General features: G+C 42.0%; 1 protein-coding gene across 1 annotated transcript in view; it reads right to left on the reverse strand.

The window, feature by feature from the left end:
• LOC122562359 (sodium-coupled monocarboxylate transporter 1-like) overlaps window positions 1–23,490 on the reverse strand; it is a 131,838-nt gene that overhangs the window by 90,041 nt on the left and 18,307 nt on the right. The window contains exons 3-5 of the mRNA XM_043715235.1: window positions 13,313–13,452; window positions 8,325–8,390; window positions 33–84 (exon numbers count right to left, since the gene is read on the reverse strand). Coding sequence (XP_043571170.1) covers window positions 33–84; window positions 8,325–8,390; window positions 13,313–13,452 — 258 coding nt within the window. The remainder of the gene's footprint in view (window positions 1–32; window positions 85–8,324; window positions 8,391–13,312; window positions 13,453–23,490) is intronic.

Here is a 23,490-nt window from a genome sequence, read left to right on the forward strand (position 1 = left end):
CAAGTCTCACAAGAAAAGAAGTGTACGCTTACCTTGACTCAGTGCTAATGAGGGCGCATAAGTCACGAGACCAAGATAAAAAAACTGGAAAGTAATATGAAGTCATTAACTACAAGTTGAAATAAATTAGTAATGTTGAAAACAGTTCGTCATTCCGATCCTAAAATTCAATTCATCATGAACTGAGCAACCATTTTATCTTCTTAACATAAGCAGTTATCAGAGTAAAAGCCTAACAAAGATATCAGCTAATCACTATTGAAATATTTTAGGAATTGCTTTTGTGATGTCATTAGGGAACACTTACTATATTCAAACAATGATCCTCAATTAGCTATTTTCATGCAGATATTATCTGTTGTATTAAATGAGTTAATTGGAGGAGTTATCACTTGGACTCTACCATGGGAAAATACTTGAGGAGATGTCTTTCACTGCATACCAAATGGAAAATGTTCTCAGAGGGTGATTTTGCCCAGCATTATCTAAATGCTTATCTATTACTAAGAACCTCCTCAGACCTTCTCTTCCTCCACTGCTGTAAGTTGCAATTCAGCAATCCTGATTATATGCGTAAATGCCAAGAATTGCTGTAGCAAAGCAGGAGAAACCCCAGGAAATTTCTGGTGAAATAGTTTTCACAAGACAACAAGGACAATGGTGATGATAATGATAACCTTCCCAGCTCAGTGTCTGTAGAAATACTGCTCCTCTCATTTTCACACCATTCATTGCCTGTCTTCCCTACCCCATGCACCAGCTGACGTACTATGACAATGAGAGATCAAGATTAAACCATAGCACCACTTCAGTCACAGAGCATGAAGAAGTAAAATCTCATCACCTATGGAAAGAAGGTGATGAGCATCACCTTCATGATGTGCAGTAGATTATATGGATCAAGGTAGAGTTCACTATCCTCATATTCAGTGACATCAGAGGTATTCTATCCACACTGCAGATATTAATTGAGAATATGGCAACTGCAAGAGAGTCTGTAACTCCCTCCACGAAACCCATATTGATACTTGGTTTTAATGATACATTTTTGCCAACTTTTCTAATCAATGACTCAAATATACTGGCCCTTGTGAAGCCTCATACTCCTTACATACTGCCTTGACACTAGCAAAATCAACACAGCTCTTTGGACTTCCTATCACAAGAAGCAACAGCATTTTGGTGTTAGCCATGCTGATGTAGACCATGGTGTGGAGGAGCCGGTGTTGGACAAAGTCAACAAAGTCAAAAATCATACCATACCAGGTTATAGTCCAACAGGTTTATTTGGAAGCATTAGCTTTAGGAGAGCTGCTCCTTCTCTACCTACCAACGGTCAAAATGCAAATGCTTCTAAATAAACCTGTTGGACTATAACCTGATGTTGTATGATTTTGAACAATGTAGACCATGGTACTCACACTGTCGTTGCTTCTCTTTCCAGCATTATGCATTTCATTTTTAAATATTTAGGAGAAACCTGCTAAAAGAAAGTGAAGCAGTCTGGTTCCACCAGTATTAAAAGCATCACTCATGACGTCAGCGAGACCATTTTAGAAGCTTGTCGTGATTTTGTGCTCAACCATTACCTAATTCCACTCCAACTGGAAGGCACAGTCCTATGGCAAGTATATACAAGTTTGACTCATACAGAGTCACCAATCCAGAGGTTTAATTAATCAGGAACATTTTTCTATTGGATTTCCTATTTCGCCACTTACAATGGCTGACAACTTGCCATAATCACCATTTTGGGTTATCTGAATTTTACCTTTAGCTTCACATTTCAGTATGATCCAGGTAAATCTTCTTTAGCTTCTCCAATGACACAAAATTCCTTCTATGATGGTTACAAATGTGGGACTTAAAAATGTTTTCTCTAATTTAAGGTGAAACAGATTTTGTTGGATCAAAGCTGGTTATACTAATCTACCCAAAGACATGTGCCATATGAGTCCTAATTGCATGGGAAAAGAAACTCACTTACAATAAATGTCTTAAAACATGAAACTTGTCCTTTATTTATTTCCGCTGCTGGGAAATTAATCTCTTTTTAAAAATTATCGGTTTCCTCAGGGATCATACATCATTGTCTCCATCTATCCCTTGATTCAAGGATGATGAATTCCTAATATGGAACTTTATGTGACTGAACTAGCCAATTTTCCAACCACAAATCTTTGGATATTTGCAATTTTTGAGAAAATTTGTAGCTTAGGATGAGGTTCAGGTTGTAAGTTTGCTCACTTAGCCGGTAGGTTTGTTCTCCAATGTTTTATCACCATGCTAGATAACATCAGTGAGCCTCCATTGAAGCACTTGTGTTCTGTCTCGCTTTCTATTTATGTGTCTTGGTCTGTTAAGGTGGGTGATATTATTTCCGGTTCTTTTTCTCAGAGGTTGGTAAATAGGGTCCAAACCGATGTGTTTATTGATGGAGTTCCGGTTTTAATTCCAGGCTCTAGAAATTCCCGCCCTTGTCTGTGTTTAGTCTGAACTAGTCTAAATGTGTTGGCCCAGTCGAAGTGGTGTCCATCCTCGTCTGTATGTAAGGATACAAGTGATAGCTGGTCATGACTTTTGGTTGCTAGTTTCCTGCCTGTCTGTCCAATGTAGTGTTTGTTGCAGTCCTAGCAGGGTATTTTGTATATGACAGTCATTTTGCTGGTTGTTGGTACAGGGTCCTTTAGGTTCATCAATAGCTGATCCAGTTGTTGGTAGGTTTGTGGGCTACCATGATGCTGAGGGGTCGGACTAGTCTGGTAGTCATCTCTGAGATGGTTGTGTGGCTAGTGTTTCTGAGCCTGTTGTGTCTTCTTGTTTGGGTTTGTCGCTTAAGAATCAGCAGACTGTGTTTATCAGCCTCATCTTCCGCCTAGGAACCCTCCAACCACAAGGGATGAACTCGGATTTCACCAGTTTCCTCATTTCCCCTCACCCCACCTTGTCTCAGTCAAATCCATCGAACTCAGCACCGCCTTCCTAACCTGCAATCTTCTTCCTGACCTCTCCGTCCCCACCCCAGTCTGACCTATCACCCTCACCTTGACCTCTTTCCACCTATCGCATTTCCAACGCCCCTCCCCCAAGTCCCTCCTCCCTACCTTTTATCTTAGCCTGCTGGACACACTTTCCTCATTCCTGAAGAAGGGCTTATGCCAAAAACGTCGATTCTCCTGTTCCCTGGATGCTGCCTGACTTGCTGCGCTGTTCCAGCAACACATTTTCAGCTCTGATCTCCAGCGTCTGCAGACCTCACTTTCTCCTGTGTTTATCAGGTACCCGTTCTTCTTCAATATGCTATATAGCTATTTTACTTCTGCTGCTCCTAGTTCCTGGGTACAACAGTGTGTTGTGGCCCGTTTAATTAATCTTCTGATGCAGTTCTTTTGTGCATGTTGGGATGATTGCTCCCGTAGTTAAGTGGCGTGGCTTGAGAGGTTAGTACGTGTGGCTTTCCTATAGACACTGGTCTGCAGTCCTCTATTAAGTGTTCGTTCCACTGTGACATTCAGGAAGGAGAGTCTGTTGTTGTCCTCTTCCTCTTTGGTGAAATTTATGTCAGTAAGGATGTTGTTAATGATATGGTAGGTTTCCTCTAATTTGTTCCGTTTTTTGATGACAAAGGTATCATCCACATAGAGGACCCAAAACTTGAGTTGGATCATGGGGAGATCTGTTTGCTCAAGTCTCTGCATTATTGCTTCTGCTAAGAATCCTGATATTGGTGATCCCATGGGTGTTCCGTTGATTTGTTTGTAGGTCTTATCATTGAAGGTGAAGTGGGTAGTGAGGCACTGGTCTACTAGCTTGAGGATGTTGTCCTTGCTGATGGAGTTGGTGCTGCCTGGTGTTTGTGTCCTTGGTTTGTCTGTTAGTGAGATAAGTGTTTCTGTGGCCAGGCTGATGTTAATTGATATGAATAGGGGGCATTACATTGAAGGAAACCATGACTTCATCTACTTCTATCTTGTATCTTTGATGACGTTCAGGAATTCTTGGGTGTAGTGGATGGAGTGGCATGAGTCTTCTACTAGGTATTTCAGTCTTCGGTGAAGTTCCTTTACTAGTCTGCATATCGGTGTGCCGGAAAGTGAGACTATGGGTCTGAGGGGGTCCCTGGTTTGTGTACCTTAGGTAATCCGTAGAAGCAGGGTGTGTTGGATCAGCAGGTTTCATTCTTTCGAGATCTGTCTTATTAATTTCGCTTGATTTGCGGAGTTTCCTCAGTTATGCTGTGATACGGTTTTCTTGCTGTGGAGTTGGGTCCATCGCCACCTGTTGGCGGGTGTCGGTATTTGTGAGTAGTGAGTTCGCCTTTTCAATGTAGAGTGTTCTATTTAGGATGACAGTCATGCGCCCTTTGTCTGCAGGTAGGATTACAGTATTTCTGCCTTTTTTGAGTACTTTTAGGGTTTTCCTTTCCTATGTGTTGCGGGTGTTCTCTTCTTTCTTCTTACTTAGTATTGGTGCTACTATCTGTCTGATGGTCTGCTGGATTTCTTCCATAAGTCCATTGCATTTTAGTGTTAATTCCAATGCTGCTAGGAGGTGCTTTTTGTTTCTGTAGTCGTAGTTCATCTCTCTTACTAGTACAGATTTTTCCTGTCTGTTGGTGGTAAGTCCGACAGGTTCTTAATCCAAGTTTAAATTGTTCGTATTGTTCTTTGGTGCGAGCTTGTCCAGGTTTTATTGTAGGAATAGTTTTTTCTTTGTCCTGGTCTCCTGTTGTTTGATGCTGATGGCTCGTTCCAGTGTACTTAGAGTCATAGAGTCATAGAGATGTACAGCATGGAAACAGACCCTTCGGTCCAACTCGTCCATGCCGACCAGATATCCCGACCCAATCTAGTCCCACCTGCCAGCACCCTGCCCATATCCCTCCAAATCCTTTTTATTCATATAACCATCCAAATGCCTCTTAAATGTTGCAATTGTACCAGCCTCCTCCACATCCTCTGGCAGCTCATTCCATGTACGTACCACCCTCTGTGATAAAAAGTTGCCCTTAGGTCTCTTTTATATCTTTCCCCTCTCACCTTAAACCTATGCCCTCTAGTTCTGGACTCCCCCACCCCAGGGAAAAGACTTAGTCTATTTATCCTATCCATGCCCCTCATCATTTTCTAAAACTCTATAAGGTCACCCCCTCAGCCTCCGAAGCTCCAGGGAAAACAGCCCTAGCCTGTTTAGCCTCTCCCTAGAGCTCAAATCCTCCAACCCTGGCAAAATCCTTGTAAATCTTTTCTGAACCCTTTCAAGTTTCACAACATCTTTCCGATAGGAAGGAGACCAGAATTGCACACAATATTCCAACAGTGGCCTAACCAATGTCCTGTACAGCCGCAACATGACCTTCTAACTCCTGTACTCAATACTCTGACCAACAGAGGAAAGCATACCAAATGCCTTCTTCGCTATCCAATCTACCTGCGACTCCACTTTCAAGGAGCTATGAACCTGCGCTCCAAGGTCTCTTTGTTCATAAGGAAACTAGCGAGAGAGATCATATCATTTTATGGCTAATTGATGTCCAGGTATCCTGGTAGCTGGTTTTCTGCCTGTTTGTCCAATGTAGTGTTTGTTACAGATCTTGCAAGGTATTTTGTACATTACATTAGTTTTGCTTGTTGTCTGTATAGAGTCTTTCAAGTTCATTAGCTGCTGTTTTAGTATGTTGGTGGGTTTGTGGGATATCATGATGCCAAGGGGTCTGAGTCATTTCCGAGATGTCTTTGATGTAGGGGAGAGTGGTTAGGGTTTCTGGACGCGTTTTGTCTGCTTGTTTGTGTTTGTTACTGAGAAATCAGTGGACTGTGTTCATTGGGTACCCATTCTTTTTGAACACACTGTATAGGTGATTTTCCTCTGCTCTGCGTAGTTCCTCTATGCTGCAGTGTGTGGTGGCTTAGTAGAAGAAAACACCAAGAATTCCTGAAGACCATCAAAAACAACAAGATACAGGTGGATGAAATAATGGTTGCCTTTGACGTAACAGCTCCGTTCACATCCATCAACATCAACCTGGCCAAGGAAACACTGACTCCAATATTAGGAGACCCAAAGACACATACACCAAACACCACCAACTTCATCAGCAAGGACAGTATCATCAAGCTAGTGGACCTATGCCTTACCACACACTTCATCTTCAATAACAAAATCTACAGACAAATCAACGGAACATGCATGGGATCTCCGATATCAGGGTTCTTAGCAGAGACAGTAATGCAGAGACTCGAACAAACAGCTCTGCCAATCATCCAACCCTAACCTTTGGTCCGCTACATGGATGACACCTTTGTCATCACTAAATGAAACAAATTAGAGGAAACCTTCATGACCATCAATAATATCCTTACTGGCATAAAATTTACTAAAGAGGAGGAAAACAACAACAAACTGCCATTCCTAGATGTCACAGTAGAGCAAACAGCCAACGGGGAACTTCAAACCAGCGTTTACAGGAAAACAGCACATACGGACTAAATATTGAACTACAGAAACAATCATTCCAACCTCCACAAACGAAGTTGCATCAGAACATTATTTCAATGAGCCACCACACACTGCTGCACAGATGAACTAGGCAGAGCAGAGGAAAATCACCTATACAGTGCATTCAAAAAGAATGGGTTCCCAATGAACACAGTCCACTGATTTCTCAGCAACAAACCTAAACAAGCAGACAAAACGCATCCAGAAACCCTAGCCACTCTCCCTACATCAAAGACATTTCAGAAATGACTGCCAGACTACTCCAACCCCTTGGCATCATGGTAGCCACAAACCCACCAATACACTAAAACAGCAGCTAATTAACTTGAAAGACCCTATATAGACAACAAGCAAAACTAATGTCATTTACATAATACCTTGCAAGAACTGTAACAAACACTACATTGGACAAACAGACAGAAAACTAGCCACCAAGATACATGAACATCAACTAGCCACAAAACGACGTGGCCCTCTCTCACTAGTATTCTTACATACAGATAAGGAAGTAGACCACTTTGACTGGGACAACACATCCAACCTAGGACAAGCCAACAGAGACATGCACGAGAATTCCTAGAAACTTGGCATTCCAATTGGAACTCTATCAACAAACACATTGACTTGGATCCCATTTACCACCCCCTGAGAAAAAGAACAGGAAATGACATCACCATAGGAAATGGCGTCACCACACGAATGACATCACCAACCCAAGGAAACCCAAACAAATAAATAGAAAGCATGAAACATCAGCAGTGCTTCGTCCTGAGGCTCACTGAAGATGTTACCTAGTATGGTGATGCAACATCTGAAAATGAACCTTGCAGCTCTGCAAGCAAACCTACATCCATATTCTTCAGATTATTCATGAGTTGCACTTAGAAATACTCTGTGCAGTCAGGCTTAGGATGGAGATATTGATCTTCTTTCTCTCAGACTTTTGAGTATTGCAATGTCATACTGCTAGATGGATATTCATCACTGATCAAAGGAGCATATCATCTGATCAGCAGACATCAGTCCTCTACATGGTCCAAGTTATACCTACATCACTAAACATCTTTGACCCAAAAACTCATATGTTCCAAGAGTTCCATGCATTGATCCAGGATGCTTCCACGTGTTTTTGTATTTGTCCTTCTGCTTAATTTTAGGGTACTATTTTGGTTTGAAGTAATATATTAGGATTTGGTCATGGCAATCTTTTTCAACAGAAATAAACCCAAGTGAATCCTTTGCTTTATGTTATGGCCTTGCTAACTGTAGCATAACTTTTTAGTAATTGAGATTCCTTTGTTTCTCAACCACAAGACCACAACCACAAAGCTTCTAAGTAACAAGTGATCTCTCTCTTCTTCCTACCAAAATGTACTAGCTCACATTTATTTTGAAATGAATTTGCCAATTATTTCCCCGTTCTCCAAGTCTTTTAATGTCTTCCTATAATTTGTTGTAGTCCTTCTTAGTATTGACTACAGTGTACATGCCCCTCTATGTGGCCCAACTTCACAATTTCATTTTATCTGCAACTTTAAAAATTGTGTTTTCATTTCAAGATCTAAATCATTAAGATAAATTATGAACATCAATTATTTCAATATCTTCTTTGTGGAACATCACTTTCCAACTTCTGCCATTCTGAATAACTGCCCTTTACTCTCATTCACTACTTTCTGTCTTGAAATCCACAGCAACCAAGATAATGACCATCAATAGCTTGATAATATTTACAGACCAAACCAGAAATTGTAAGATTATTAATGTTGATTAATATCAGATACCAAATAACATGAAAGAATTTTAAAATTCATCTTTGAACTTACCATATAGATCATGAAGCAACAAACAACTTGATATCTCACAAGTTGTCCAAATCTTCTATTAAGATACTATGGAGAAAACACAACAGTTGGAATTTATTTTCAGCTTTTTATCTCAATGCAGGTGCAACTATCTTGTGCATGGTACATGTGGTTCAAAATGTTTTTTTAAATTTTAGCAATTATAGTTTAACAGTAGAAAATGGGATAAATGCAAGTGAAACACATTTGTGTCTAGGGCACTCAAAAGACTGGGATCATGTTGCTGATAACAAGTTAATACCCAGAAAGATAGAATCATAAAATAGCAGTTTGCTAAGCTGAATAGTTGGACTTCTGGTGCTTATACTCCTACGAAAACAGAAAAGTTGTCTAGAGATATGCTTGGTTAATAACTAATGATAGGTCAAAGCTATGTTGTCTTGGAAAATGGGTGGAGCTGAACAAAGTTCCCTGGCTTCAATTTGTTTGTGTTTGCTGGAAGATGTTAGAAGACAGTGCAGAATTAAGTTGGGGGAGTACAGAAGCAGTTTCAGGTATCAAGTGCTACAGTTAGCAGACTTCAGGCAGTTGAGGTAAGGGATGTCCCTGGAAATCATTTATGGGAGTGAGGGTTGAAGGCAACACACAAGCAATATTTGTTTTGTACAGCTGAAATTTATTAGAGCTCAAGGAGACCCTTAAGCTAGTGACAATTTAGTGAAGCTAGCTGTCAGTAAGAGGTGGAATTGTGCCCATGAGTAGATGCTAGGCTACACCCTGGGAATTGGTTTACCTCAGTTTGCTGGATGGCAGGTTTGTGGTGCAATGTGATATGAATGGTATGGGTTCAATTCCTCCACCAGTTGAGGCTAGCACGAAGGATTTTCCTTCTCAACCTTTCCCCTCTCCAGGGCTTGATGACCATCAGGTTTAACTCACTTCCCATTATCTCTCAGTATTGAGAGAGCAGTCCTATAGTCTGGTAAGACTATGCTGACTTTAATTTTTTTTATTTATTTCATGTTAAAGCTGAATGTTAGTGCCTACATTGTATGTATAGTGTAGATGATTTTCACTTTTCTCTTTATACATCAACAATCTAGATAAAGGAACTGAGGCCTGCTGGTTAAGTTTGCAGATGATACAAATATAGGTAGAGGGACAGATAACATTAAGGAGGCAGGGAGGCTGCAGAAGGATTTGGATAGGTTAGGAGAGTAAGCAAAGAAATGGCAGATAGAGTACAACGTGGGAAAGTGTGAGGTCATGCACTTTGTTAAGAAGAATAGAGGTATGGACTATTTTCTAAATGGGGAGAAAATTCAAAAGTTTGAAGTGCAAAGAGACTTGGAAGTTCTAGTCCAGTATTCTCTCAAGGTAAACTTGCAGGTTGAGTCAATAGTTGGGAAGGCAAATGCAATGATGTCATTTATTTGAGAGGACTTGAATATAAAAACAGGGATGTACTTCTGAGGCTCTACATTGGAGTACTGTAGGCAGTTTTGGGCCCCATATCTCAAGAAGGATGTACTGGCCCTGGAGCAGATTCACAGGAGGTTCACGAGAATGGTACCAGGAATGAAAGGTTAAACATATGAGGCTCTGGAGTTTAGAAGGATAAGGGGGGGATCTAATTGAAGCATACAGAATACTGAATGGCCTGGACAGAGTAGATGTTGGAAAGGTGTTTCCATTGGTAGAAGAAACAAGGACTTGAGGGCATTGCCTTAGATTCTGGAGTAGAGTGGTGCTGGAAAAGCACAGCAGTTCAGGCAGCATCCAAGGAGCAGGAAAATCCGATGTTTTGGGCAAAAGCCCTTCTGTATTCCTGATGAAGGGCTTTCGCCTGAAATGTCGGATTTTGCTGCTCCTCAGATGCTGCCTGAACTGCTGTGCTTTTCCGGCACCACTCTACTCCAGAATCTGGTTTCCAGCATCCGCAGTCATTGTTTTTACCCGGCATTGCCTTAGAGTAAAGGGAAGACCTTTTAGAACAGAGATAAGGAGAAACTTCTTCAGCCAGAGAGTGGTGAATCTATGGAATTCATTGCCACAGAAGGCTGTGGAGGCCAGGTCATTGAATATATTTAAAACTGAGATAGATAGGATCTTGAGTTTCAAGGGGATCAAGGGTTACGGGGAGAAAGCAAGAGAATGGGAATGAGAAACTTATCAGCCATGATTGAATGGTGGAGCACACATGATGGGCTGAATGGCCTAATTTCTGCTTCTATGTCTTATCGTTTCAGTTTTCTGACTTCACACAGTAAAGTTTAGTTTGCTTGCCCTAAACCATGGAGTCCCATGGCTTTTATTCTCTTACTAAGTACCTGGGATTCTCAAACACAAAAAGTTAACGGTTCCCATCAGGATCATAACAACAAGGGAAAAGCAACTATTCCTTTTTTGGATGAACCTGACAGTTAAGATTATTTCAATTCATTCCAGTTAACATCAAACTAGCCACATCATCAATTTGACATGAGAACTTCAGAATCATCTTTCTTGTAAAGTTTAATACTTCCTTTCTGTCACTGTAGGTTTTAACAGAAATATTAGGTGGTAAGGAAACAATTTATAAATAACTTGGAAGAGGTATTTATCGCAGAGATGCCAGGATATCTGTCATACATGAGGTTTAATAAACAATGAGTGTTGAACTCCATCAAAATACAGCAACTGAAGAACCAAGTAATGAACTTTCACATTCTTTTAAAAAATGCCAGATGCACTCAATACAGAGGAACCTCGATTATCCGATCAACACAGGCAGGGAGTATTTTGTCGGATAATTGAATGTTCGGATAATTGAATGCCGGGTAATACAGTTTAGCCAAACATCAGGACCTTGTGATCTTGCCGGATAATCCGAATTCCGGATAATTGAATGCCAGATAATCAAGGTTCCTCTGTATACAGATTTTTTTGGCATTGCCAACTCAGCAACATTTACTGCCATCCCTTTTCATCCAGAAGGCAATTGCTATGGGTTCCCTAAAAGGATATTAGTGAACAGAATGGGTTCTTCCATTCAATTAGCATTGGTTTCATAGTCATCATTAACTCCTAATTCCACATTTTTACATATGCCAGAGCAAGATTTGAATCCAGGTCTCCAGAACATCGCCTGGGTCACTGGATTAACTATCTAGCACTAATATCATTAGGCCGTAACTCGCTGTAATCTATAAGGATTCAAGAAAGTCTGTTTTATTAATATTAATGAAATTGTTGTTTTAGCAGAACTGCCTCCTAAAAGTAACATTAATCTTAGGAATATACTATTTCCCTATTCATTCTGGCCGAACATAACATTGTTGAACACCACCAATTGAATCAGTCCTGAAGAAATTAAAACTTTAATGTTCTTTTTTTTTTACATTCATTCATGTTGGATGTTGGTTCCATAGATTTATTGCTCATCCCTTATTGCTCCTGACAAAGTGGTGATGAGTCACTTTCCTCAACCGTTGTGGAGTAAGTATACTAAAATTGGCCAATAGGAAGAGAGTTCTACGATATTAAACCAGTTGCAGTGAAGAAACAGTGATCTACTTACAAGTCAAGATGATGTGTGACTTGTAGTGGAACTTAGATCTAATGCCCTTGTTCTTCTAGTCCCTGAGTTTGGAAGGTATTGTTGGGGGGTTTGTGTCTTTTGAAGTAATTCTCCCTATTTTGCATCATTTCCATGCCAGATGCAAACGGTCCCTGTGTAGCATTTTCAGTAGGAAATTCATCTGTTATAGGCTGCTTATAGCACATTTCTGCGCTGTGGTTCACCACGTTCAGGTTTGCAGGTTTGAGAGAGAGCACAAGCCCTAAAGTTATTGAACTCGATATTGCATCCAGAAGCCTTGCAGGGTCCCCAGGTAGGAAATGAGGTGCTGTTCTTCCAGCTTGTCTGAGCTTTCTGGAGTACTGAGACAGAGATATTGGCCAGGGAACAGAGTGGTATGTTGAAGTGGCAGACAACCGGAAATTCGGGGTCTCTTTGCAAACAGATCATAAATATTCTGGCAAAGCAGTCACCCAATCTATGCTTCGTTTCCCCAATGTAGAGGTAACCACAATGTGAGCAGCAAATGCAGTATACTAGATTATGTGAAGTGCAGGTAAAGCGCTGCTTCACTTGGAAGGTGTGTTGAGGAGGGAGGAAGTGAACAGATAGGTGTTACACCTTCTGTAATTACAGCAGAAGGTGCTGTGAGGAGTGAAAGAAAAGGGGACTAGGGTGTCCCAGTCATAACGGTCCCTGCAGAAGGCTGACAAGGTAGGGGAGGGTAAAATGTGTCTGGTGGTGACATATCGCTGGAGGTGGCAGAAATGACTGCTAATGATCTTGTACATACCTATCCATTACCCATAAACTCTGTTTCCTGCCAGTGAGCCTGTCATTTACAATCCCAATCTTTTATTTAATTAACAAGTGCAGTATTCTCTGCAAGGGAATTTCATCCAAATAAAGGCTAAGTTTCACAGTTACATACTGTGAAAGCTTGCCACTGTGAATGAATAATAGGGGAATGGGTCTGGATGGGTTACTCTTCGGAGGGTTGGTGTGGACTTGTTGGGCCGAAGGGCTGTTTCCACACTGTAGGGATTCTATTCTATTCTAATGTTGGTGCGTTCTTTGTTATCTATGAAACAGCCACCGCATTCTAAAAACCTTTGAACAACTTTTTGGGCTTCAGAAATCCATTTCTCTGACAATCATTGCACACTCAGTTAAAACTGCTACACATTAATCGCTGTCAATTCAAACAGATATCTTTTGCAGCTAGCTTAGTAATGAGGAAAAAAATGTTTTAAAAGACATCTTTTTTCTAGTGGAGATGAAGAAATTAGCATGATAGTCATGCAAAATAAATGTTACTGTGGATATCAGAGTCACAAAGAAGTCCATGCTCTAAACTTCCTTCATACCAGCAAAAGATTGTAAGAGATCAGTGGAAAACGTAAAATAGGGAGAGAGTGGAAAGTACTAAGAGAACTGCAAATGAGCTTACCTCATAAGTACTGATAATGTTTAGTCTGTAAAAGAGCGGAATGTAGATCAGGCAAGTGGCAATCATTGTCAATAACCAGGTGAAGGCAAACATTAGATACATCATCCCGAAGCTGTACACTTCAGCTGGATTTCCAATAACTGTAACAACATTTAGAACACCTGAACATTAACTTTTATAAAGAGAAAATGCTTGCACTTTCACATAGCTGTAGATCAATTTCAATTTTGTTATTTGACATAATTAGCATCAACGTAGTTTGTACATTTTGAGCTTTCCCAAGTTGTTATAATCAATTAACACTTTTCATTTCATTCTTGTGATATGAGTAAGGTAGCGAGACTCAAGTATCAAAAGAATAAAAAATGCTAACACTGATTAACTCAGTGATTCAAACCAAAGGTCAAAAAGTTACTATTGTATCTGGAAGGCTGTTTCCAGGTGGATTCACTGGAATCAGTGCTAGGTCCTTTGCTTAATGTGGTAAAGATCAATGACCCCACTCTGTCCACTCTTCCCTTTTTTTCTCGTTTTCTCATCGATCTTTCCCTTTCTTTTTCGACGAATGTATCCTTTGGAGAGACGCAGTGGCAGTTTCGGGCTTATTGAATTTGGAAATCAGTTAAATGTATAGTGAAAGGCAATGGCTGGTGGCTTCACCTGGGACTCTCAGTGAGTTCTCAATTCCCGGCTTACATACCAAAGACAATACAGAGGATCGGTCCGTGGAACAGAGGCCGAGCGCAAACAGCGCCTGGATTGGGGGTTTGGAGCTCTGAGTTCCAACATGATGATGGAAGCTCCCCCAACAACTATAGTGACGACGAGAGTAGGGGAGATCAAGCCATGGTGGGGAAAGCAAACCAAAGAAGAGATTGAGCCTTTGTACCAATCCCAGCATAGCTAAGTACTTAAGAAAGACTGCAATAGTTGATCTTGTGGCTTTATTTTTGACTTAATACTAAGAAGGACTGTAATGTTTAACTAGTAATTATTATTTTCACGCTATTTGAAGAGTGATTGTAATGCTTACCTTTTAACTTTGTGGCTTATTTCTTTCTACCTTGTTCTTAAGTTCCTGTACCTAGGTACCTAAGATGGCACCATGTGCATTGACATTGTGGTGACAATAAAGTTTAAATCTAAAATGTAGGGCCCTTGATTACAAAGTTTGCAAATGATACAAAAGTTGGCCTTTTATTTCACTTGTGGAATGTGGGCATCGCTGGCTGGCATGCATTTATTGTCCATCTCTAGTTGCCCTCAAGAGGGTGCTGGTGAGCCCGTATCTTGAACTACTGTAGTCCATGTGCTTTAGTTCAGTGAAGAAAAAAATTGCAAGATTGGTCAGGTAGGTGAAAATAAATAATTCAATCCAGTGAATTGTGAGCTAAAGCATTTGGGGGTGTCAATCAAGGAAGAGAATACATAATAAGTAGTAGTATTCTGGAAAATGTAGAGGAGCAGAGGGACTTTGGACAGCATGTCCACCCATCCCTGAATATAGCAGGTCAAACAGATAAAACAATTCAGAAGACGTGGGAATCATTTCTTTTCTTGGCCGAGGTACAGGTTATAGAACAGGGAGATTATGCTAGAATTGTATAAAGCATGGAGTAGATCCTGGCTCGAGTACTGAGTAAAATTGTGTTCATTAATTATCGAAAGGATGTGACTGAATTAGATTATTAGAGCAGATTTACAAAGGTGATATCAGGACAAGAGAATTAAAGCGAAGAAAAAAGTTTGGAATGACCGGAGATTTCTCGAGGAACAGGGGCTTCAGGCAGATTTAATTGAATATAAAATTTTAATGGTCCAAGGTAGAATGATTGTAAAGTTTTTTTTCCTTAGCTTAACGAATCGGCGATGGACATTTTCAATAATTTGTAGGAAAATTAGACAAGTATTGAGAAAAAGATTTTTCACCTAATGATAGCGGGAGTCTGGAACACGATCTGAAAGATCTGTAAAGGCAAAAGTCACATAAAAGGGGACCTGAAATTCCATAACTTATATTGTTAGTCACAATATATACTGATGATTTAGGTGAGGGAATTAAATGTAATACCTCCAGGTTTGCAGATGGCACAAAGCTGGATGGGTAAACTGTGAGGAGAATGCAAAAATGATTCAGTATGATTTAGACAATTGAGTGAGTGGACAAATACAGGGCAGGTGAAGTAAACACAGGAGGGCTGATTATTACCTGAATGGTAACTGATTGGGAAAGTGGAAGGTTCAATGAGACCTGGGTGCCCTTGTACACAAAGAGACTGAAAGTAAGCACATAGGTGCAACTGGCAATGAAGGCAGCAAACAGTATGCTGGTCTTCATAGCAAGAGGATTTGAGTACAGGAGCAAGAATGTCTTGCGACAATTGTACGGGAACTTGGTGAGGTCATGCCTGGAGTACTGTGTGCAATTGTGACCTCCTTATCTGAGGGAAAATGTTTTGGCTACGGAGGGAGCACAACAAAAATTTACTAGACCGATACTTGGAATGATACAACTGACGCATAAAAGAGAGCTTGGATCGGTTAGGTTTATATTCAGTGGAGTTTTAGAAGAATGGAGGTGGGAGGGGATCTCATAAAAACCCATCAAATTCTAACAGGACTAGACACGGTAAATGCAGGATGTTCCTGATGACCAAGGAGTCCAGAATCAGGGCTCATAGTTTAAGGATATGTGGAAATCATTTAAGACTGAGAAGAGGTAAAATTTCTTCACACAGAGACTGGTGATTCCGTGGAATTCTGTGCCACAGAAAACAGTTGAGGCCAAAAATTGAATATATTCAAGAAGGTGGTAGATGTCGGTCCTTGGGTCAAAAGGGATGGGAAGAAGGCAGGGACAGAGTACAGAGTTGGATGGGACAAAGTGGGGTCTGCAGATGCTGGAGATCAGAGTTGAGAGTGTGTTGCTGGAAAAGCACAGCAGGTCAGGTAGCATCCAAGGAGCAGGAGAATCGACGTTTCGGGAAGGAGCCCTTCATCAAGAAAGATTTGGATGATCAACCATGATCATACTGAATGACAGAGTAGGCTCAGAAAGGGCTGAATGGCCTACTCCTGATCCTATTTTCTATGTAACACGTAAGGGTGCACACCAAGAGCTAGAAAATGGAATTATGCTGCACATCCTTATATCAGCTGACATGTAAATGATGAAGGGTTTCTGACCGAAACATCAATTCTCCTTTTCCTCAGATACTGCCTAACCGGCTGTGCTTTTCCAGCACCACACTCTTAACTCTGATTTCCAGCATCTGCAGTCCTCTCTTTCTCCACATAAATGATGAACCATACAGCCTCATTCCAATGCTGTAAATTTCTATGGTTTTATGATCCTAATGAAGGTGTGAGTAGGAACGGTAGACTAGTGGTAATATCACTGGACGAGTAATCGATACTAGTACTCGAAGGACATGTGTTTAAATCTTAGCAAATTTTACTTCAACCAATAAGTCTGTAATGCAAAGCTATCCTCAGTAATGATGACCATGACAACATCATCAACTGTTGTAAAACTCTATCTGGTTAATTACTGCCACCTGGGGAAAGAATTCTGCTGTCGTTGTCGAGTCAGGCTCCAAGCCCACTGCAATTGGTTGACTCTTAACTGGCCATAGAAATCGCCCAGCAAGCCACTCAGGTCAAGAATCTCAAGCAACAGAGTCAAATTTTCTGTGCATCTCACTCACTATGATTAGGGATGAGCAATAAATGCTGACTGCAATAGTTCCATGGAGCCCAGTATCTGTCACCAAGACACCTTTTATTTATATGTGCACATTACATGGACTCTGACCAGTAGCTCAGAGCCAGTCCCTAGAGTAGTGAGATTCTCGGAGACTCCTAATTATTTCCTGTTATTGTTTTATTCAACCTCCACCTCTGCACCCATAGGGACCCAGCAATAGTGCATATATTTTCCTTAAATCACTGGGGCATGCAGACACTATTCTGCTAAAACTTTATACTATAATTTTCTACCAAGAAAGCATCCATTAGACTCCTATTTATATCAGTCAGCCAGGATTCCCTCATACATCCGAGTTAACATCCCCAATCAGGGATCTCATACTCAATGAGATCCACCTGGCCCTCCTTCCAATCACTACATCCCTCCCCAACTAAGTCCAAGGATATTGGCCTGTTGCTTTTTTTGTAGCCTCTCCTGGGACGTTTTCACTCAGGTCCGGTTCCTCCAACTCTGACTCAGATACTTGTGGTGTGTACCAGACCAAAGCTCGTCTCATGAGCCTGGAGCATCTTGGTAAAAATTCCTTCTCTTCTTCAATCAGTAACAGTATGGAGGTTGTGACACTGGATACATCAATCTTGGATTGCGAGAATTTCTCAATGTTAGATGGAAGAGGGGAAAACCTACAACTGACAGGCTTCCTAGCTGTTCGGAGGTTGGTTATGCATTGCCCCTGCCCCACTTGTAAGGTAGCAGCTTTTATGTGGTCTACGTTGGTTCAGGACTGCCTTACCTACCCAAACTTTGTATGACACGTGACCTGATGTTGTGTTGACCTAACCTCGTGCCCATGCAGAGCCATTTCAGTGGGATTGACACCAAACTTTGTCCACAAAAGTAAACTGTCTCTCTTGCTCAAAGGAGGCATACAGCCAACATTGGCATTCCTGATGCCATTTCACCCTCTCCCAGGTCTGGGAATATGAGTTTTAACCTGGTGCAGAGTCTCCTTCCCATCAGTACTCTGGTGGAGTTATCCCTGTAGTTACCTGAGGGGTGTCCAATAATCAAATAGGAACTGGGTCAGTTTGGTATCAAGTGAAGCTTTAGGCTGTTTCTTTAAGCCTGCCTTCGACAATAAACTCCTCTTTCTGCCAGACCACTGGACGATGGAGGTTTTGGAACTGTCAGGATCCCATTCAACTTTATGAAATATTCAAAATCCCTGCTGGGAATTGAAGTCCCATTGCCCCTGATCAATACTGCCATGTGTATTGTATTGTAAATAATGCTCGCAGCTTTCCAATTGTCATCCCTGAGGTAATGGAATAACTCTATGGACGTCCAACAACTTTTAACAGACATCCACAATGGCCAAGAACATTTAGCCCATGAAAAGACTAGCAGTGACTGAGTCCAGGATTTACCCAGTAATGCTGTGGTTCTGTTCGCCGAGCTGGAAGTTTTTGTTGCAAACATTTCGTCCCCTGTCTAGGTGACATCCTCAGTGCTTGGGAGCCTCCTGTGAAGCGCTTCTGTGATCTTTCCTCCGGCATTTATAGTGGCCTGTCCCTGCCGCTTCCGGTTGTCAGTTTCAGCTGTCCGCTGTAGTGGCCGGTATATTGGGTCCAGGTTGATGTGTTTGTTGATGGAGTTTGTGGATGAGTGCCATGCTTCTAGGAATTCCCTGGCTGTTCTTTGTTTGGCTTGCCCTATAATGGTAGTGTTGTCCCAGTCAAATTCATGTTGCTTGTCGTCTGCGTGTGTGGCTACTAGGGATAGCTGGTCGTGTCGTTTCGTGGCTAGTTTCGGGCCTTCCTGATGAAGGGCTTTTGCCCGAAACGTCGATTTCGCTGCTCCTTGGATGTGCTGCCTGAACTGCTGTGCTCTTCCAGCACCACTAATCCAGAATCTGGATAACCCTAGTAGAGTTCAGCCAGTATCTGGCGATGGCCTTCACTTGAGACTATCACTCTTGCTCCCCATAATAATATGCCATCCTCTACAGTGATCTGGTCTCAATAGGTCAAGAAAGGTTTCACTTCTGGTTGTGATGGCCCTTATGTTTTCCCCATCACCACCAGCTGTTTTACTTTTGCCAGGACGGGATCTTTGTGTCTACATCGGATATTGTCAGCAGTAGCCAGAACGGTATCCAGAAAGTTTAAAACCAGAATGGACTCTTCTACGGGAGGCATCTGCCAGTGGGAGGTGGCTCAAGGCATTCATATTTTCCACTTGGCCGCCCAGAGTGTTCCAACTTGTAATCGTACACACTGAGAATAAGGGGCCACTGCTGAATTCACCCAGAAGCTATGGGCGGCATAGTGTTTCCTTCTTTAAATAGCACTAGCAACAGTTGTGGTCCATTAGAACATAGAACAGTACAGCACAGTACAGGCCCTTTAGCCCTCGATGTTATGCCAGCTTTCTATCCTCCTCTAAGATCAGGCTAACCTATATACCCTTCATTGTACTAACTTCCATGTGCCTATCCAAGAGTTGCTTAAATGTCCCTAATCTATCTGACTCTACTACCACTGCTGGCAGTGCATTCCACACACCCACCACTGCATAAAGAATCTACCTCTGACATTTCCCCTAAACCTTCCTCCAATTACCTTAAAATTATGCCCCCTCGTGATAGACATTTCTGCCCCGGAGAAAAGTCTCTGGCTATCCACTCAACCTATGCCTCAGCTACCTTATGAAGAAGCAGTGCTCCGAAAGCAAGTACTTCCAAATAAACCTGTTGGACTATAACCTGGTATTGTGAGATTTTTAACTTTGTCCACCCCAGTCCAACACTGCCACCTCCACATCATGGCTATCATCCTGTACACCTCTATCAAATTACATCTCATCCTCTTCGCTCCAATGAGAAAAGCCCTAACTCTCTCAACCTTTCTTCATAAGACATGCCCTCCAGAGCAGGCAGCACCCTGGTAAATCTCCTCTTAACATCAACATGTTCGAGCATATCAATCTATTTCACGCTGTCCTAAGAAACGCAAGGTCCCTCTCTGTAGTGAATACTGAAGTAAAGTATTCATTAAGGACCTCCATTAAGGAGTTCCTCCAACTCCAGGCACAAGTTCCCTCGACTATCCGTGATTGGCCCGACCCTCACTGTGGCCATCCTCTCATTTCTTACGTAAGTATAGAATTACTATTACAAGTTACATGCATAAAAGGATATTGGTGAAATTTTCTTCCATCAAAGATGATCACCAATCTTTCCTTCTCTGTTTGGGCATATTTGCATTCAGTATCAGCAAACGTTCAGGAAGCATACGCTATCGGGCATTCCTCTCTGTTGGGCCACCAGTGAACTATCACTACCCCAGTACCGTACAGGGAGGCATTACATGACAGCACTTCCTCTCATTTGGGATCGTAGTGGGCCAACACCTTGGACAATGGTAGATGCTTCTTCACTTCCCGAAAGGCTACTTCTTGCCTACATGACCATTTCCAAGGCTGACCCTTTCTCAATAGCAGGTGTAAGGGTGCCAAGATGGAAGCCAGCTTACCAGATAGAGGCCATGTTACACGTGAATTTTCTGTCATAATTCATCAACCCAAGGAAAGATCTAAGCACCAGTACAGACATGTCACTTGGAGGACCTGGAGTACATATTTTTCCCTTCTAAGTCATAAGCCCGCCTGGGAGAAATGTTTAACCTCTATGTCCAAATTCTCCAAATGCTCTGTATTAGTCTTCCCAGTTATTAGCACATCATCCAAATAAATAGCACTCTGGGGTAGACCTTGTAAAATGTTCTCCATGATCTGCTGGTAAAGGGCACAGGCTGATGATATCCAAAATGATAGTCTTATATATTGATACAACCATTTTGAGCCAATTATGGTAAACTTTTGGGACTCCTCACCTAGTCACATGTGCAGGTTAGCATGGCTCATATCCAGCTTTATGAAGCACAGCCCACCAGGCCAGTTTTGTGAATAAGCCCTCCATGCAAGGAACTGGGCATTTATCCAGCTGTGAGAAGCAGTTTACATTTGCTTGAAATCCCCACAAAGGCAAACCGACCCATCAGGCTTCACAATTGGTACAACCAGTGCTGCTCATTCTGCAAACTGAGCCAATTTGGTGATTCCTTCGCTTTCCAGCCTCCTGATTTTTGCCTCTGCTCTTGTACATAAGGCAAATGGCACTGGGCAAGCCTTGCAGAACCGCAGGATTGTTCCTGAACAACATGCAAGATGGGTTGGCTCCTTTGATAGCGCCTAGACCTCCTAAATAAAATCTGGGTATTTAAGTAGGACTTCACTCAGGCAGCCATTTTCTTAATCAAGGTGAATCTTTCTCAACCAATTCCATCCTATCAAGCTTGGGCCCAAGCCTTTTATTACGATTAGTGGTAACTACACCAACTGCTTCTCACAGGACATGGGACCGAGTCATACCCTTAATATGTAAATGTTCCCAGGTATATGCGCTCAGTCTGACCGAGATCTTGTACAAACTTAAAGGTTGGAATCTAGAAGGAATCTTGTTAAAGACGAGCTCTGCAATCACTGATGCAGCTGTGCTAGTATTGACCTCCATTAGAACTAGGTGACCATTTTACCAAACATTTGATTGTTTCTGATTTGCAGAAACAATTTAATTGTTCCAAATCACATATAGGTGGACTTTCCAGGGTGTGCACTCTCCTAGATACCAGTCTACTGGTTCTCTTACTCAAGTCAGGCCCTGTAGGACTCCATTGCTGTTGAGTCCGCATACTGACAGCAATTATAGCGGCTTGCCGACTGGGATCCTGATGAACATTTTAGCCATTTGGCCATGGCTTGGCTTTGTTTTGGGGTTTTGCTGTGGGCTAACCTAGAGTCCCTCTTCTCAGGATATGCCCTGCATGAGGCTATACAATTGCCTACACTCAAGTCGTGTTCCTCAAGGTCACCTGGACAGGTGAAGATGTCCACTTCCATTAGGATACCCTGTAGCTCACATGCAATTTGCTGCATTTTCTAATGACAAAACCAGTTGTACTTCCTGTCTGAAGTTCAGTTGGGCTTCAGCGAGCAAATACTTTTGCATGACTCCATCATTAATCCAAACACCAAATAGTTTCTCAGGGTTAAAGCAAAATTTTCTGCCTCTGCCAGTCATCTTATAACTCATCAAAAACCCTGATAGATTCCCCCTGGATCTTGGGGTTGTAAGTGTGGTGCTGGAGAAGCACAGCAGGTCAGGCAGCATCCGAGGAGCAGGAAAATCGACATTTCAGGCAAAAGCCTCTCATTCTTGATGAATAGCTTTTGCCTGAAACGCCGATTTACCTGCTCCTTGCATGCTGCCTGACCTGTTGTGCTTTTCCAGCACCACACTCATGACTCTAATCTCCAGCATCTATAGTCCTCACTTTCCCCTGGATCTTGAACTACCAAAGAAAACCAATCCTTAACTAAACCTGTCAACTCTTGATCGGTTGGAGAGACAGATAGAACCTATGAGGAATTTGCAACAGTATGTGATGGATGGCAGTTACTGGAAGGGGGGAAAGTCTCAGATACAGTCACACAGATGGGTTAACTCCAGGAAGGGTAAGACAGGTCGGCACCTAGGGGAGGAGTATTTTGTGAATATACCCATTTCAAACAGGTATGCTGTTTTGGAAAATGTAGGGGGTCCTCAGGGGAATGTAGCATGAACGACCAAGTGTCTGGTATTGAGACTGGCTCTAATGCAACAAGGGGTACGTCGGCTTCCAAGAGATCAATTGTGTTAGGGGATTCTGTAGTCAGAGATACAGACAGATGTTTCTGTGGCCAGCAGAGAAAAAGCAGAATGGTGTGTTTCTTCCCTGGTGCCAGGATCAAGGATGTCTTAGAGAGGGTGCAGAATGTTCTCAAGGGGGAGAAGGGCCAGCAAGAGGTCATTGTCCACATTGGAACAGAATGTTCTCAGGGGGAGAAGGGCCAGCAAGAGGTCATTGTCCACATTGGAACCAACGACATAGGAAGGGAAAAGGTTGAGATTCTGAAGGGAGAACGAGGGTAGGTCCGATCAAGGACAGTATTGGGAGACTGTGTATTGAGTCGGAAGAGATAGGAGAGGTCTTGAATGAGTACTTTTCTTCAGTATTTACGAACGAGAGGGACCGTATTGTTGAAGAGGAGAGTGTGAAACGGACTGATAAGCTAGAGGAGATACTTGTTAGGAAGGAAGATGTGTTGGACATTTTGAACAACTTGAGGATAGACAAGTCCCCCGGGCCTGACGGGATATATCCTAGGATTATGTGGGAAGCAAGAGAGGAAATTGCAGTACCGTTGGCAATGAGCTTTTCATCTTCACTGTCAACGGGGGTGGTACCAGGGGACTGGAGAGTAGCAAATGTTGTGCCCCTGTTCAAAAAAGGGAATAGCTATAACCCCGGGAATTACACGCCTGTTAGTCTTACTTCTGTGGTAGGCAAAGTAATGGAAAGGGCACTGA

This window comes from Chiloscyllium plagiosum, chromosome 24 (assembly GCF_004010195.1).
Source record: "Chiloscyllium plagiosum isolate BGI_BamShark_2017 chromosome 24, ASM401019v2, whole genome shotgun sequence".
Taxonomy (NCBI): Eukaryota; Metazoa; Chordata; class Chondrichthyes; order Orectolobiformes; family Hemiscylliidae; genus Chiloscyllium; species Chiloscyllium plagiosum.